We start from the raw sequence: 16,542 nt of genomic DNA, 5'->3' as shown, positions 1-16,542 counted from the left end.
ACCCAGCCAACCAGCCCCTGGTTATGGGTCTTGGCAACTCACTGGTTCTCCCAGTAAAAACAGAACAGTAACGAAATGTCAGGGTTTAGCACATTTTAAGGGCAGTGGAACAGAGCCCAGCAGAGAGCCTGACACAAAGGGCTTCCCTCCCAGGGAAACCAGCAGGGCAATTTTAACTCCACTTCTCACACTTTCCCCCCAGATGCTGAGGAAGGCCCTCCGGGGCCCCCCAGGTCTCCCCAGGCGGCCCCCAGCACCCTCCCAATTCACACACACACACACACACACACACACACACACACAGGCTGGCCCATGGGGCCTCTCCCTCCATGTCAGCCCCAGCCAAGTGACAGTCCCTTGCCCCTCAGTGTCCTGGGCAAAGGCCACCAGCACACCCGGAGTCCCCGCACAGTCACCCGGGCCCCGCTGGCCATGGTGAGAGCGCAGCCCTCCAAGGAGGGGAGTACAGGGTCAAGGACAGCCTCACCAGGTGGGTGCCCGCCTCTCCCCTCTCCCCCCACAGAGGCCCTGCAGCCCCCTGCAGCCAGCTGGCCCAGGGAGAAAGTGTAGGAACCTCCAGGGAGCAGAATACTCAGGGGTGGGAGGGTACAGGGTGGTGACTCAAGGTGACGAGGAGGGGGTCACCCAGTGGTCTTGCCCTCTGTCCTGTGAGCCCAGTTAGACCAGAAACTCCCCAGGCTGCCCCCACGGTGCCTGGCACTTTCCTCAGCCTGCATCCCTGCTGGCCTGGTCCAGCACTCAGAGCAGGTCTGAGCCGGATCCCCATGGGGGGACCAGGGGAGGTGGTGTCATGCCACTGCCCTCCGTCCGGGGCTGTACCAGCCTGGCCTCTGATATACCAGGGCCAAAGGGCTAAAGCAGGATCTGAGTCTGAAGGCCAGTGCCTGAGGGTAGCTGTTAGGCCTACACAGGGTCAGGCTCACTCTCAGGGAACCAGATATCAGGACAGGGTCCCAGAAAGGGGAGAGAGTTCAGCTCCACAGGAAGAGGCCAGCAGCTGGATGTCACGGAAGCCACAGCCCCTGGGCAGGGCCACTCCAAGGTGGCTGGGCCAAGAGGGGTCCCTGGCAGACCTCTAAGTCCCCTCTGCCCTCCCCAGCCGCTCAGCCCCTGGGCCCTGTGAACCGGGGACCTGGGTCGTGTCCCCTGAGGAGGCAGGGGAGGAGGAAGGCCCCGCCTCAGGCAGGAGGAGGGCGCTTTCTCCCCGAGTGATACAGTGACCCTGACATTGAGAGACAGGGCCCGGCCCTCCTGAGATTTCTAGGCAGCCCCTCCTCACAGCTGGCCAGTCTCCACTGCCTGGGCAAGGGTGGTCTGAGAACAATGTCGGGGAGTCAGGGAGCCCAAGGGCATGGTGGGCTGGCCCCCAGCCAGGAGAGGCTCCCTGGGGAGAGCGGGCTGGGCTGGTGGGCGCCCTCCAGGCCCAGCGTTCCAGGCGCTGCTCAGGAAGGGGGAGCACACCCTCTGGCCTGAGCCCCATGTCCTGCTCCCAGTCTGGTGGCACCCAGGTGCCTTGACCCCCAGCCAGGCCACCGCTTCCCTGACAAAGGACACCAGCTGTAACCTAGGAGCTGGGGTTGCCTTTCCGCTGCTTGGACAAGGCGGGATGGAGAGCTGCCAGTTTTGGAGCGGAGGACGGGAGGATCTGTGCCTGGGGGAGGCTGGCTTCTCACTCCAGAGTCAGGCTTCACTTCCCGGAGCCTCAGCACCAACACTAAAAATACCTCCCTAATCCTCTCTGTCCTCTGGCCCCTTCCAAGGACACACATGCTCAGGGGCCGCTGGGACAGGCTAGTGCCATCTCCCCCGAGAGGACTCTCATCCCCTCCAGAGGGTCCTGCAGGTGAAGCAGGGCCATCCGAGTGGCTGGCAGGCCACCAGGGGAGCCAGGCCCGGAGCTGTAGCCAGGGCTCAGGGACCACGTGGACAGTGGGGACCACTCAGGGTCCCCAGGGATGGGAGGAGGAAGTGTCAGGCCCTAGAATGAGCTGATGAGCCCTGAATAGGGACGGGGGCACTCAGCCGGGAACATCAAGTACACGCTGAGAAATCCATGAGCAGACGGCTCTAGCAGGGCTGCCCTTAATGGCCACCAGAACTCCATTAAAGGGAAAGTTCTCTGCATCTACCCAACCCACCCCCACACCGGGACAAGTTTGGGGGAGGGGCCCTGGCTGGGCACCCCCACAAGTGGGAGGTGGGGGGAGCTGCCCCCTGACCCACTAACACAGCACCATAAGCACCCAGGTTCCAGCAGCCAGTCTGCAGAACTTTCTCCATGGAGTGCTGCCCACAGCTGGCCACCCAGACTAGGGGGAACTGGGCATTCTGATCTGACCCCAGGCTGGCCCTGGGATCACAGGAGAGTCATGACCTTCACCTCAGAGACAAAAGGGTCTGAGGCTTGAGAGGAGATAGCCACCCCAGGGCACTGAGCAGCAGCTCCCACATCCCTCAGCCACAGCCAATCGGGGAGCCATGGGCAGCTGGCCTAGCAGACCTGGGGTCCCAACGGAACCTGAGGCTCCTGTCAGGAGAGAGCAAGTGAACTCCTCCTCACCCTCCAGAGGAGCCAGGAGGGTGGGGTGAGCCAACATGGGCCGGGACGGGTGCACAGCGGCCTTCGGGTCCCAAACTCCAGGGCTGCCATTTACACGAATGCAAGGTGCAAGGTGGTGGCCAACCCTCGGGGAACACAGGCAGGAGCTCGGAGCTGACAGGCCCAGCTCCCAGGGCCCACCCTACCTTCCTGGTCAAGGGCCCAGCTCACCTGAGGGGTCGTCGGGGCGGAGGCTCTTCTTGGCAACCTCGGCCAGGGCCCCGAAGCCCAGACCTACGGCCAGACCTGCAAAGAGGAGGTTGAGGGCTCTGGGCATTCGCTCAGGAGCTGCCCATTGCCCTTCCCAATGAGCCCTGGAGCACCCCAGGCAGACAAGGGCCTCACTCCCCAGGGACCCCACTGACACTGCAGACGTTGTGAAAAGGTAGGAGATACATACTGACTGTTTTCAGAGAACACCTGGATCAAGACGAGTGTTCTGGTGGAAAAGTCTCCTCTACCCCTACTCCCATCGTCTTTGCTATATGCTCACGCGACGCACAAACACGCCCGAGACAACATACAATGAAAAACACAGGGGGAGGCACAGCACAAATGGAAAATAAACCAGGAATGGCTGCAGGCCAAGGACAACACAGGGCACCCTTCGGGACACAGTCACCCACTTCAGTGTGTGCAGTGAGCCTCAACACCCTAGAACTCTCTGATCTAGTTCACTGCAGCTGCAAGGAGACGTATTACCACCACAACATACAGCAGTCATTGGTAGGGTTGGAACATTTTGCAAAAGCCATGGGGACTCACTGGAGCCCAGACCACAGCTCTCACTCAAGAGGAAGGCCCCACAGACACGCACAGGGGTTTAAGGATGGTAGGGTATCAGCCCCACTTTCTCCCTTCATCAACCTTTGAAATCAAAGTTTCTTAACACCTCCTTTGTCCAGAGGTTGGTACTGGATGATCCCAACTGTCCAGGAGAGGCCCGAGGAGCCCAGCAGGTGCCACTCAGCCCACAAAGAAGGCCCAGGAGCCTGGCTCAGGGCCCATCTCCTCTACTTCAAACACAGTTCCGGCTGGCTTGGGGCGGGGGCCAGTTAGCCGAGAGTGAAGAACACATGGAGGAGCACACTGACCACAGCAGACGGGACAGCAAAGACCCAGGGAAGATCCCAAAGAGGCCCGAGAACAGCCGGCGCTGGTGAGCACGGTCCTGCGGGCGGGGAGGTTGACGAAACAGCTTCCCTCCAGGCCCGGCGGGCGCACACCGGGCAAGGAAACCTGCATGTGCATCTGCATTTTCCAAGTTTTCTACGATTATGCGTTACTTCTATGAGAAATACTATTGAACTGACTGAGAAAGCTACTTAATGAAGGTAAATTTTAAAACATCAAAAAAGGATAACCAAATTAAAACACATGTATTTATGGAATACACTTTACCCACCATTAGGCAAATGCACAGCCCCCACTTTGTCAGCTGTAAAGCTGTAGTCCTCGGTGTGAGGATTAAACAGTGGAATAAGACTGAAGCACCTCCAGGAGGGGCAGTCATAGGGCGACACCGTTTAAAGATGTTTGCTATTACTGTCCTTTCTCCTATTCAAAGGCAGACCAGTGCTGCCCAGGAAACATAACGCCAGCCACGGGTATTTTTAATTTGCTAGTGACCACATTAAAAAGGCAAAAAGAAGCATACGAAAAGAATTCCGATCGTATATTTTATTTAACCCAAAGTACTCAACATATTTCCTCTATTTCTTTGCATTGTTTACTTAGGAAGACTTTCTTATCTCTATTCTCCCGAACTCTGCATTCAGATGGCTATATCTCTCCTTTTCTCCTTTGCCTTTCACTTCTCTTCTTTTCTCAGCTATTTCTAAGGCCTCCTCAGAGGAAAACAATAGAATGGGAAAGACTAGAGATCTCTTCAAGAAAATTAGAGATACCAAGGGAACAGTTCATGCAAAGATGGGCACAATAAAGGACAGAAACAGTATAGACCTAACAGAAGCAGAAGATATTAAGAGGTGGCAAGAATACACAGAAGAGCTATACAAAAAAGATCTTAATGACCCAGATAATCATGATGGTGTGATCACTCACCTAGAGCCAGATATCTTGGAATGCGAAGTCAAGTGGGCCTTAGGAAGCACTACTATGAACAAAGCTAGTGGAGGTGATGAAATTCCAGCTTAGTTATTTCAAATCCTGAAAGATGATGCTGTGAAAGTGCTACACTCAGAATGCCAGCAAATTTGGAAAACTCAGTAGTGGCCACAGAACAGGAAAAGGTCAGTTTTCATTCCAATCCCAAAGAAAGGCAATGCCAAAGAATTTTCAAGATACCACACAATTGCACTCATTTCACATGCTATCAAAGTAATGCTCAAAATTCTCCAAGCTAGGCTTCAACAGTACATGAACCGAGAACTTCCAGATGTTCAAGCTGGATTTAGAAAAGGCAGAGGAACCAGAGATCAAATTACCAACATCCACCGGATCACAGAAAAAGCAAGAGAACTCCAGAAAAAAACAACTACTTCTGCTTCATTGAGTAAGCTAAAGCCTTTGACTATGAATCACAACAAACTGTGGAAAATTCTTAAAGAGATGGGAATACCCGACCACCTTATCTGCCTCCTGTGAAACCTGTATGCAACTAAAGAAGCAACAATTAGAACTGGATATGAAACAATGGACTGGTTCCAAATTGGGAAAGGAGTATACTGTCAAGGCTGTATACTGTCACCCTGCTTATTTAACTTATATGCAGAGTACATCATAAGAAAAGCCTGGCTGCTGAAGCACAATCTGGAATCAAGACTGCCAGGAGAAATATCAATAACCTCAGATATGCAGATGACACCACCCTTATGGCAGAAAGTGAAGAAGAACTAAAGAGCCTCTTGATCAAAGTGAAAGAGGAAAGTGAAAAAGCTGGCTTAAAACTCAACATTCAAAAAACTAAGATCATGGCATCCAGTCCCATCACTTAGTTCATGGCAAACAGATGGGGAAACAATGGAAACAATGACAGAGTTTACTTTCTTGGGCTCCAAAATCACTGCACATGGTAACTGCAGCCATGAAATTAAAAGACACTTGCTCCTTGGAAGAAAATCTATGACAAACCTAGACAGCGTATTAAAAAGCAGAGACATTACTTTGCCAAGAAAGGTCCATCTAGTCAAAGTTATAGTTTTTCCAGTAGTAAGGTATGGATGTGAGAGTTGGACCATAAAGAAGGCTGAGTGCTGAAGAATTGATTCTTTTGAACTGTTGTGTTGGAGAAGACTCTTGAGAGTCCCCTGGACAGCAAGGAGATCAAACCAATCAATCCTAAAAGAAATCAACCTTGAATATTCATTGGAAGGACTGATGTTGAAACTGAAGCTCCAATACTTTGGCCTGATGCAAAGACCCTGATACTGGGAAAGACTGAAGGCAAGAGAAAGGGTCAACAGAGGATGAGATGGTTGAATGGCATCATCAACTCAATGGACATGAGTTTTAGCAAACTCCAGGAGATGGGAAGGACAGGGAAGCCTGGTGTGTTACACTCCATTAGGTCGCAAATAGTTGGACACGACTGAGCGACTGAACAACAACAACATATCATCCCTTACAAGTACTCAATATAAACACGGTTAAAAAGATATATTACTCTTTTCTTACACTAAGCCCTCAAATCCAACGTGTATTTTACTCTCAGAGCACATCTCAACTTGGACCAGCCACATTTCAAGTGCCCAGCAGCCCATGTTGCTGCTCGGTCAGCACATGCCAAGCATAAGCCAAGTTCTGGCAGCCAGAGGAAGAGGCCACAGTCATCTGGAGATGCCCCCAAGGACACCCTGGTGCGCTGAATGGAGATGCTGTGGCCTGTTTCCCTCTGACACCCCAACCCAGCCCCAGGGGACACTGAGCACAGAGCCGGAGCCGCGTCTCTGGTCAAATATTAACTCCTGCTGCCTGCGCATCCCCACCCCACTCATCACACTATCTGACTTAGCAAAAAAATGATAATGGGAACGTTAACTTTCAAATCCCAATGACCTTCACCAGCGTATCTCTGCCCCAAGATTTTTCTCTGGCTAGATCAAATCCAAAGAGAAGCCTACGAGAGAGGCAGACGCACCAAAGGTTACCCAGCCTGGCCACTGCAAGCAGACGCCGCACCCCTCCCTCTGCAGATCCCCCCGCGCCTCCTGCTGGGCCCCCTCAGACTCTTCTCTGGCCACTTCTAGGCTGTGGGACAGAGCCAAAGCTCTCCAAGCCAAGGACATGTCACTGAACACTGAATCACGGAGGGAACATTCTGCAAAGGAGGCCGCAGGCTCCTCCAATGGCCCCGCGAGCTCCCTCAGGACCAGCCTGGTGCCAGGCCTGCAGAACTGCCAAAAGACAGGCTCCCCACTGCGGCCCGGAAGGTGAGCAGCCCCGCCAGCCAGCTAGCCCTGACCTTGACCTCAGAGCTCCTGCTCTACTGAACCAGGAATAGACTGGCCCTCCTGCCAGTCCTCAATACAGCTGATGTAAAGGACTCTCAGAGCCTCGTGGAGAGAGAAGGGCAGGGTGCAGCCAGGTTCCTCCTTCCCGCAGAGCCAGGCGGCACCTCTGTCTCAGACTCCCCGAGTTGGTGAGGACACCCTGAGCCCAGGCTCACTCACTCTCCGTGTGCCACCTTTATCCCCACCCACACCCAGCCCCGCCCAGCCCTCAGGACAGCGCCATCCATGCCCTGACCCACAGGCAGCCCTGGCCTGGACCGCACAGGCTGCTCAGAGGTCCCAGAGGAGACCAGCCGCAGATTCAGGTAAGTAGCCCCACGACCACTGTCAGCAGCCTGGCCACCACCCTAGGCTGTGAGAAGGCACCAGCCCCTTTCAAGAAAGTTCCTGCATTTCTCTCACCAGAGGAGGTTTTTCAGGCTAGAAACACGGAAGGAGTGAGGAACTGCAGGGAGCAGGGTTCTCCCTAGGAGTTGGGAGCAGTGGGCTGCTTCCCAGGGAACTGGGCCTGTTCCTCGTGACCAGAAATCCCAGGCCCCAGAGGCCCTCTGCAGGTCCTCAAGAGACAAATAGGTCCCCTCTGAGCAACCACTGGGCTTCCGCCCACACAGGCACATAGGTCAAGAAAAAAGTAAAAATAAACACCTTCCAGTAAACAGCAGCATCTGTGAGGAGGCGTGGTGAGAGGTGCTGAGAGCAGAAAGAAGTGAGGAAATGTTCCGCATTTACCTGCCAGACCCCCAGGCATGTTTACTGAGCAAGGCTGGCCAGAGGTTTCCTGCAGCGGTGAGGGGCAAACCTAAGGGAAAACAGCTTCACTCACACTGCACCACCCACGTGCCAGGCTCTGTTCACGGGCCTCACTTTTATCAACACATCCCACAGTCCTCCTGATCTCATAGAACAAGAAAGTCCACGCAGAAAAGGCAATGGACAAGGAAATTTCCTTTGCTTCAAGGTGCTCCCGAACCCTTGGTTCTTCCACATTCTCTCCCATCACCTGCACCCTCCACACCACGCCAGCTCCAGGCCTGAGAGGGGCTGCAGCCCACAGCGCTGCAGGAAGGCAAACAGGAAGGAGCGGTGGAGGAAGTTCCCTGCAGGGTGAGTGTTCTCCTCGGTTCTAAGAACTGGGCCAGGGTGGGAAGGGAAGAACTGACGGCCCCTCTGCTGGATCCAGGAGAAGGGACGAGTTCAAGGGTGGCAGACCCAGACTCAAAGTGCCTTTGAAGCATGCTCCTGGGAAATGCAGGAGACCATGTTCCCTCACCCTTGCCAAGGTTGCTAACTTCTCTTGGACTTACGGAGCATCAGTCTTGCGACCACAGAGGCACAGAGGAGCGCCGGCTGCTTAGAGGGACAGCACATGTGCAGCGTGCGTCCTCGGGAAGTCAAGCGGCAAAGCTGGCATCACTGAGTGCCACCCAACGAGGGACGCCAGAGCAGCCCCTATCGACACCAGGACCTCAGATCTCCACACCCTCAATGAAAATCAAGTGCCCTATCAATAATGCTGGTGGGGAAAGCCTGACTTCAGACAAGTCAACAAAGGGCTTCATGCCAGGAGCTCGGAACACAGTCCTACTGCAGGAGATGTGAACACTCCCACCCCTATGGAGCTGCGCCCCCCACCCCAGCCAAGGGGTCCACTGGCATCCCCACTGCTGAACCGGCTCTGCAAGGCCCCTGGCAAGACACAGCAGGGTCTACATCTGAAAACAAAGAAGACTGAATGAGGCCATCAACGAAACCAGTTACCCAATGTACCATCCTTTATCTTGGGAGCATGTCCTTTGTACTTTTACATTGCTAAATGGCCTTTAAAAGTATAAATTAAATGGTGTTCGTAGTTGATGATAGGTTTTGTTTTAAATGTTCTTACTTAGCAAAATTGAAAAATCACCAAACTATGCCCATTTATCCCCAAATCTTTTGTTTTCAGTTTTACTACTGAGCCGAGGGGCTGTGGGGAACGACACAAAAGCTTTGTCGGAAAGCGGGCAAACGAGCTCAGAGAGAGCTTTGTTGCTGACATATTAACAGGACACCTAGGGTGATCAGAATCTTTATGAAATTAGGCAACAATGGCGATCAGTTTGCATTCACCTATTTTCTATTTGTAAGAACACTGTTCTTACAAAATCACTTAAGAAATTCAATGGTGTCTTGGGAACTATTTTTTAAAGCAATGTATTTTTCTGGGAGTAAGAGTCCTTAACCTTTTACCTTTTAAAAATAAGAGGATTCCTGAGAGTCCGTTCCCTCTACTCTTCACTCCTGGCCCACTGTTTTCTCAGACTAGCATCTATTTTCACGTATCATATTTCAAAATCCTTTCTACGTAGAATCTAAATATCCTTATCGCTTCCTATTTCTTCACTTGTTGTTCCTCTCTTTCTAGTTCTCTTACTTAGTATTTTTCTCCCTTCTGCCTCAATGATGTGGACTGTAAATTCCTAAATGAAGGTCCTAGTGATCAGCAGGAGAAGGCAATGGCACCCCACTCCAGTACTTTTGCCTGGAAAATTCCGTGGACGGAGGAGCCTGGTGGGCTGCAGTCCATGGGGTCGCTAGGAGTCAGACACGACTAAACAACTTCATTTTCAGTTTTTGCTTTCATGCATTGGAGAAGGAAATGGCAACCCACTCCAATGTTCTTGCCTGGAGAATCCCAGGGACGGGGAAGCCTGGTAGGCTGCCGTCTCTGGGGTCACGCAGAGTCAGACACGACTGAAGCGACTTAGCAGCAGCAGCAGTGATCAGCAAAGTGCTATGCACACAGTGCTCAGCTCCTTTTGATAAGTTTTCTCTTGTTGTTGTTTATTTACTTCAGTCATGTCTGACTCTTGCAACCCCCCCACCAGGCTCCTCTGTCCGTGGGATTTCCCAGGCAAGAATACTGGAGTAGGTTGTCATCTCCTTCTCGAGGGGACCTTTCCAACCCAGGGAAGAACCCACATCTCTTATGTCTCTTACACTGGCAGGCAGATTCTTTACCACCGAGCCACCAGAGAAACAAGTTTCCTTAGTGCTCACTTTGTCTGTTAGTCTCGTTTCTATAATCATCCAGTTCTCCCTCTATTTGTAGGTGCAGGAGAGAGGATAAGACATCTCCCTGAACCTGTAAGGTTGAGGCACAAATGAAAAATACAGAAAAGAGCAGAGGAGACACATAGGACAGAGGGAAAGACCCAACACATGTGTAACTGGAGTCTCAGAAAGAGAGGGGAAGGAGAACAGGCCAGAAACAATATGTTAAAAAATGACCGTTATTTTCCAAAACTGATGAAAGACATCAAGCCACAGATTCAAGAAGCTCTGCAATCCCGAGCAGGATAAAAACAAAGCAAATCACACCCAAGCATGTCACAGTCACACTGCTGAAAACCAAAAGCAAAAACAAAATTCTAAAAGTAGAGGACAAAAGTACAGATCCCCATGCCCACAGCATCACAGCCATGACACCCTACGGCCAAACTGGACCTAGAGTTCTTGCCCCATCTCAGCATCAAAATGTGCCATCCCAACTGGAAAGCCCCTGCCTCTGCCTCCATACAGCTGAATACTGCTGCGGACATTCCCAAACACAACCCTATCTCCCTGAGGTCGAGAGCAACTGCCTTCCTTCATACCCCTCATAAAACTTCCTAAAGTCTGTTACTCTGCACCTCAAAACATCTCACCCTTGTGAGGAGAAAAAAGGTTCAAAGTGTTTCCTAGGAGAAGAAAGTAAAGCAGGGTCACTTCAAATTGTTTACACAATGACCCACCAGTAAGCCATATACAACGCAATGAAGAACATGGATCAGTAGCATAAATATATCTGAAACAAATATTTTGCAATGTTCTAAGTTCTCAGGATCTACGACACTAACTCTGATCCTTTTCTCTTAAATTCCATTCTATTTGCTTCTTTTTAAAAACGTTGGTCCTGATCCACTAAACTGATTTCACACTCACTTAAGGGTCATAACCCACAGTTTGAAAACCTCTGGATAGGACAGAAGGTTCAGAATTTACCTCTGGGGCCAGAATAGCACATTCTTTCCAGACCTGGCTCCTCTTTGCTCCCATCCTGCCACCTCCAATCCTGAAACACGAGCCGCCAGCTGCATGGGCAACATGAGCAACTCACAGCTGTGAGCAAATCTTCAGCAGAGACTCTGAAGGAGGGCTCTGGGCACCAGGCAGCTGTCAGAAAGGGCTCAAGAGGCTCCGGAGGGTGCAAAGCCCCTACAGAGACCAGGCCTCTCTCACCCAACCCCAGCTCCCTCTGGCGGCCATGTCTCCCACACCCCGAGGGAAGCCCTGAACCCTGGTTTTAAGGAAGTTGGCTTTTTGTCCTACACACCTTCCTCGACCACTGCTTTCACTTCAGTCTGCTGTCCTTAACCCACCACCCAAAAGGGCTTGACTTTTGCTGGCTTCACCATTATCTCCATCAAATTCTAATCGGCCATCACAACCTTCATCCTGACCGCTTTCCCACACAGGTCCTCTACTACTCCACCCCCGCAAAGACTCGAGAGAGAGGCTTACGCCCATTCTAAACTATGTTAGTCAAACTAAGCCTTCCGGCAACAGGGCTTTGTGATGAGCTCTGGTCTGAGTGAGGGGAAGAGGATTACAGGTTACAGAGAAAAACTAGAGTAAGAAGAGAACGGCTCCTGCCCTCAGACTCATGGAGGAGAAAACAGAACCTCCACTCAATAAGAATGATAATAAACATCCCAACTAACAGCCACTGAGCAAAGCAGGGAAGTGCCGTGTCTTCTGGGTGTGAGGACCGCTGGACACCATCAGAGCAGCGACTCTCAAACCCATTCTGGTGGTGGCACCCCAGGGGGGTACGATGTTCTATGAGGAACTGCTAGCCCATGAATGTGAAATGAAGCAATAATTTTGTACTAAAACTCAGATGACACTGGATGCCAGATTCTGGAAAAGATAAGTAGCAGCAGATGTCAAATTTTAAGATAACAGTTATGGAAGAAAACCTCAGAGTTGAGATAATTCTATCCAACTAACCTCGTCTGCTCTGAACATAAGGTGGACAGCCAGCCACTGTTCAGTGTTAAAGCCCACACATCAGGCCAGCACCCAGAGGGCCAGGAACACAGAGCCAATTTTGAACAAAGAGAAAGATGGGTTTTCAAAAGAGAAGAGCAGCCAGGGAAAAGAGTGAGCCTGATGTACAGTCTATAGGAGGGGAGACGTACAGACCAAGAAAGCAAAAGGCAGGCAGTAATAGCTCAGACAGGTGAGTGGGCCTTCATGACGAGTCAGCACTGGCATCGACAGGAGCCAATGAGACCTCTGCCACACACAGCCTTGCACTTGCCCAGCAAGGGTATATGAATCAAGCTGCCAGAGCTGATTGCCATAATAATACCATACTTTCATTAAAGTATGAATGGAGAACCTACTAAGGACAAGCAAGCTTTAGAGAAGTCATTCCATCTTCAAGTAGAACCACTGCAAAGGACAGCACTTTCAACAGAAATATTTTGGTCAGCGAATAAGCACCAGATAGACAACACAACATCACAAAAGCAGATACAACTGCTGTGAATCTTCATTATAAGATGATCCTCCAATATAGACAAAGAGAGCACAGATGTATTGCACACAAACTCCCAAAGGAAAGGACAAACTCACAATTCTACGGGGTATTAAAATGGACAGCAGCAGCTCAGGGCCAACACACCTCAATATCATTCTACTGGAGCCCACAGCCCTGTGGGAATCAGCAAGTAGCTCCCCAAAGGACTGGGCAAAACTACTGTGTCCAGGAGCCAAGCAGCCCCACTGTCCCACCTCCTCTCTGCGGGGCCTCCGGAGGCCTGAGTGAGAAGCTGATGCTGCAGACGCTGCCCCACAAGAAGCAAAGCCGCAGTCACAGCACAGCATCAGCCACACCCCACTGATCCCCAGGGGTGAGATGAGGTAGTGACTGGATCACTCACAATCACATTGGATCCTATGAATGTTTTCACATTGATGGAAAACATCCAAGAATGGCAAACACAGGAGCTACCACCCTCCCCAGGACACCCGTGGGTCCCCATCCTTCCCGCCTCACAAAGGCCCCATGGCAGCCTCAGCTCCTCTCGCCAGGACTAGCACCTTACCTCCAAAGTTAGCCAGCCGCCCAATACGTGTAACTGGTACCTTCCGCTCACGAGCATGCTCACTGAGCTAGAGGGAGAAGAGAAGACCCTTCATGGCATCAGTGACCAGGAACAGGACCAACCTTCAGGGTCCATGCTGCCCCCCACAGCCCCTCTCCACCCCAAGGGCAGCACACTCCACCCACAAGAGGCATCCGTGTGCCTGAAACTCCAGGCCACAGACCTGGACAGTGTCCCCAGAGGCTGCGCCTGACACAGCAGGACTGTGGGGACCACTCCAGCCCACCCCAGGGGCCTCCTGCACGCACTGCCTGCTTGTGGGGCTTGCTCTCGGGGCGAGCCTTGGCCTGCCGGGCCTTCTCAATGTCCTCAGCCGTGAGGCCTCCCATGGACGACTGGTCCTGGTGGTAGACCCTCCGCTGAAGGCCCGGGGCAGAGAATGGGTCTCTGGGACTTGCGAAGAGCCTCCCATTCACCCTGCCCAGAGGGGAGGCGGCCTGGCCCAGGACCCCGCCTTCCCGAAAGGGTGCGCTGGCAACATAGGCAGGAGCCGGGCCCTCGCTGCCTGTGGCGTGAGCCCAGGGCGGAGGTGACTGCTCCGGGGAGGAGGCTGCAGAGACATCCGCAGAGGCGCTCTCGGCCCTCATCCCTGAGAAGTGGAATGCTCCTTCTGGGTCATCGAGGCTCTCGGAGTAATATTCTTCAGGCGTCTCCTGACCCTGCAGGAAACAAAAGCCGGCGTGAGAGGAGCAAGAGGGCAGCCAGGAGCAAATCCCTGTGTGCACCCTGTTCCACCCAGGACAGCACACCCTCCAGGGGGTTCTACTGTGTCACCCCATAGCCCGTTCTAGAGGTGAGCAGCAGCCTGGAATCCAGGAGGACCAGATTCCACACCAGCTCCCACCAGGGCTCCCACCCTGTGGGCCAGGCAAGCCAGTCGCACATGGCCCCAGCTGGATGCCCAGACCAGACCACGTGAGTGACCACCCGCCTGGAGTACGCGCCTCACCTGTAAATCCACACTAAGGAGAGGCTACCAGGGGCTTTGGAGAGGGTGAGCCAGGGCAAAAGATGGGGAAAGCTTTGCAAAGTAAAAGCGTGACCATTGACCAGCAGAGGGAAGGGCAGCACAAAGGTAGGCCCTCCCTGCCTCTCAAGGCCAGTGCCTTGCTGCATCTCTGCCAGTCAGCCTTGGTTGCCCCCTCAGAGGCTCTCGCCAGAGGGCTTGTCACAGCCAGGACCAGACCCGGCTCTTACAGGGGGTCACAGCGCAGGCGAGGAGGGTGATACACCAGGTTTCCCTGTTAACAGTTGCTGAGACTTGAGCTTCAGGCCCGGGGTCTTTCTACTTCTGAACCCCTAGTGGCCTGGTGAGTTCCTGACCCCTCTCTACCGCTTCCTTCTCTGAAAATAGGGCTCCCCCCAGTCACAGAGTTACGTGAGGCACAGACAGGGCCAAGAGAACAGTGCTGAGAAGGCTATAATTAGAACAGCACCGACTCCTGAAGTGAGGTCAGTGACCTGGATTCCCTGAATCCAGGATTCTCTGAAATGGATTCATCACACAGAGCATTGCCTGCAGATCCTGCAGAAACAGCAGCAGACCCCAAAGCCTTTTCACTCTCAGCTTGATAAGATACTGGGGAATCTAGACAGATAAGACATGCTCTCCAGTGGAAGAAAAGAGACAAGTTATCACTGTCCCTAAGTGAGAAACTGAGGCTGAGAGCTGAAGTAGCCTGGTAGTGGCCCACCAGGCAGAGCAAGCACCTGGAGCCAAGGCTGGCCCCACCGGCCACCCCAAGGCCACCTGACAGCACCTTCCTCAGAGAAGAAGTGAGCTGAATTTGGAATCAAGAGGCACCTCTCAAGGTGGCCAGGGAGGCCCTGGGAAGAGGGAGCCTGGGGCAGGGTCCCGCAAGCCATGTAAGTCCTGTAACTCCCCTGCTGGCCACCAGCCCTGCATCACCATGACCTGATTATGCGGCAGTCAAGGGACCTCAGCGTCTCAAGGGGACCAGAGTCAGTAAGTGTCTGCTGAATGAGTAAGTGAACAAACCCCCTAAGAAAGTAGAGGGAGAGCAGCTTCTGGGGTATCTGGCCCTCCACCCCTCCCAGTGTGTAGAGGAAAGTGGAGCACGCTGGAGACCACTGCGCAGGGCCTCCTTCCAGGCGGGGAACCATCACTCCCTCCTACTGCCAAGTGGCTGTGCCGGTAGATGCCCTGGTCTCCTCCCAGGACCAGGAACCGGCCTGTCCGAGGGGAGCCAGGGCTCCCTCGCCTCTCAGGGAAGCCTGCCCACACCTTCCTTACACGCTCCTCGCTCCCAGGAGGCCCAAGTGAGTCGGGCAACCTCACTTCGGGTGTTCCACATGCAAACGCCCAACAGGAAGGTGATGGCTCCTCACTAGCCAGGACACCGAGCGAGGCAGCCAGGGCACAGCCCCGCCTCAGCAGAGGGAGCTTGGGCAGAGACAGCGTGTGGAGAGGACACAGGATTCCGGGCCTGTCAATCAATGATCGCATCAGACTGCTGAGACTCAGCTTCCCCATCTGAAACAGGGGGTAAGCATCTGGGCCTGCAGCCTTCCCAAGACAACGGTGAGGCTCATAAGAGACCACAGGAGTGAAGACCTCTGCAAGGTGAAGGCGTCTGTGTAGAGAGAGACACGGTAGGACCTCAGAGAGCAGGAGGGGAGGCTGGCAATCCTAACCTAAGACTGGCCGGAGGCTGGCAGCCCAGAGCCTGGAGGAGTGTGCGTGTCCTTGTCTAGAAGGACAGGGCAGAAATGGAAGGGGAGCGGCAGTGGGGCTCCCTCACAGCATGGCTCCCAACGCACATTTGCCCAGGCACACGTGAGTGCACACACGTCCATGCAAGCACATGCGGACCCTCCCCACACCCTCAGACTGTCAGGAACGGGGTGTGGACCACGCGGGTGACGCCGCGGTGGGCGGCGCTCTGCCACAGCAACCCTGTTGACCACCACGACTCCAGTGCTCAATTCTGCTTACAGAAGAATTGGACAGTAAAGCGTCGAGGTCTCTGGACTCAGCACGAGACAACATGAGGGACGAGAGGGAGGCGGGAGGTGAGGCTGCTGCCCTGGAAGCAGCAGGGCTCCCGAGTCAGCTCCCGGAGACCCCAGCCTGTGAAGGGGCAAAACGAAGCCCAGCCCCGCCGGGAGGGGTGGGGTGGGCGGCGGGGAGGGGCAAGGGATTCGAAGTCCCAGTTAGACCTGCTGACACTCGACCCTGTGACACTGATGCTGAGGCCTGACGTCCAACAAAATATGCCCGCCCCACCCACCCACACAT

General features: G+C 53.5%; 1 protein-coding gene across 1 annotated transcript in view; it reads right to left on the bottom strand.

Moving 5' to 3' along the window:
• Positions 1-16,542, bottom strand: part of ADCK3 (aarF domain containing kinase 3) — a 24,769-nt gene that overhangs the window by 5,594 nt on the left and 2,633 nt on the right. The window contains exons 3-5 of the mRNA XM_010852940.1: positions 13,532-13,942; positions 13,224-13,290; positions 2,778-2,866 (exon numbers count right to left, since the gene is read on the bottom strand). Of these exons, the coding sequence (XP_010851242.1) occupies positions 2,778-2,866; positions 13,224-13,290; positions 13,532-13,942 (567 nt within the window). The remainder of the gene's footprint in view (positions 1-2,777; positions 2,867-13,223; positions 13,291-13,531; positions 13,943-16,542) is intronic.

This window comes from Bison bison, unplaced genomic scaffold (assembly GCF_000754665.1).
Source record: "Bison bison bison isolate TAMUID 2011002044 unplaced genomic scaffold, Bison_UMD1.0 scf7180017864317, whole genome shotgun sequence".
Classification (NCBI taxonomy): domain Eukaryota; kingdom Metazoa; phylum Chordata; class Mammalia; order Artiodactyla; family Bovidae; genus Bison; species Bison bison.
Note: the sequence above shows the minus strand (reverse complement) of the source record. Positions and strands in the feature narration are given on the sequence as shown.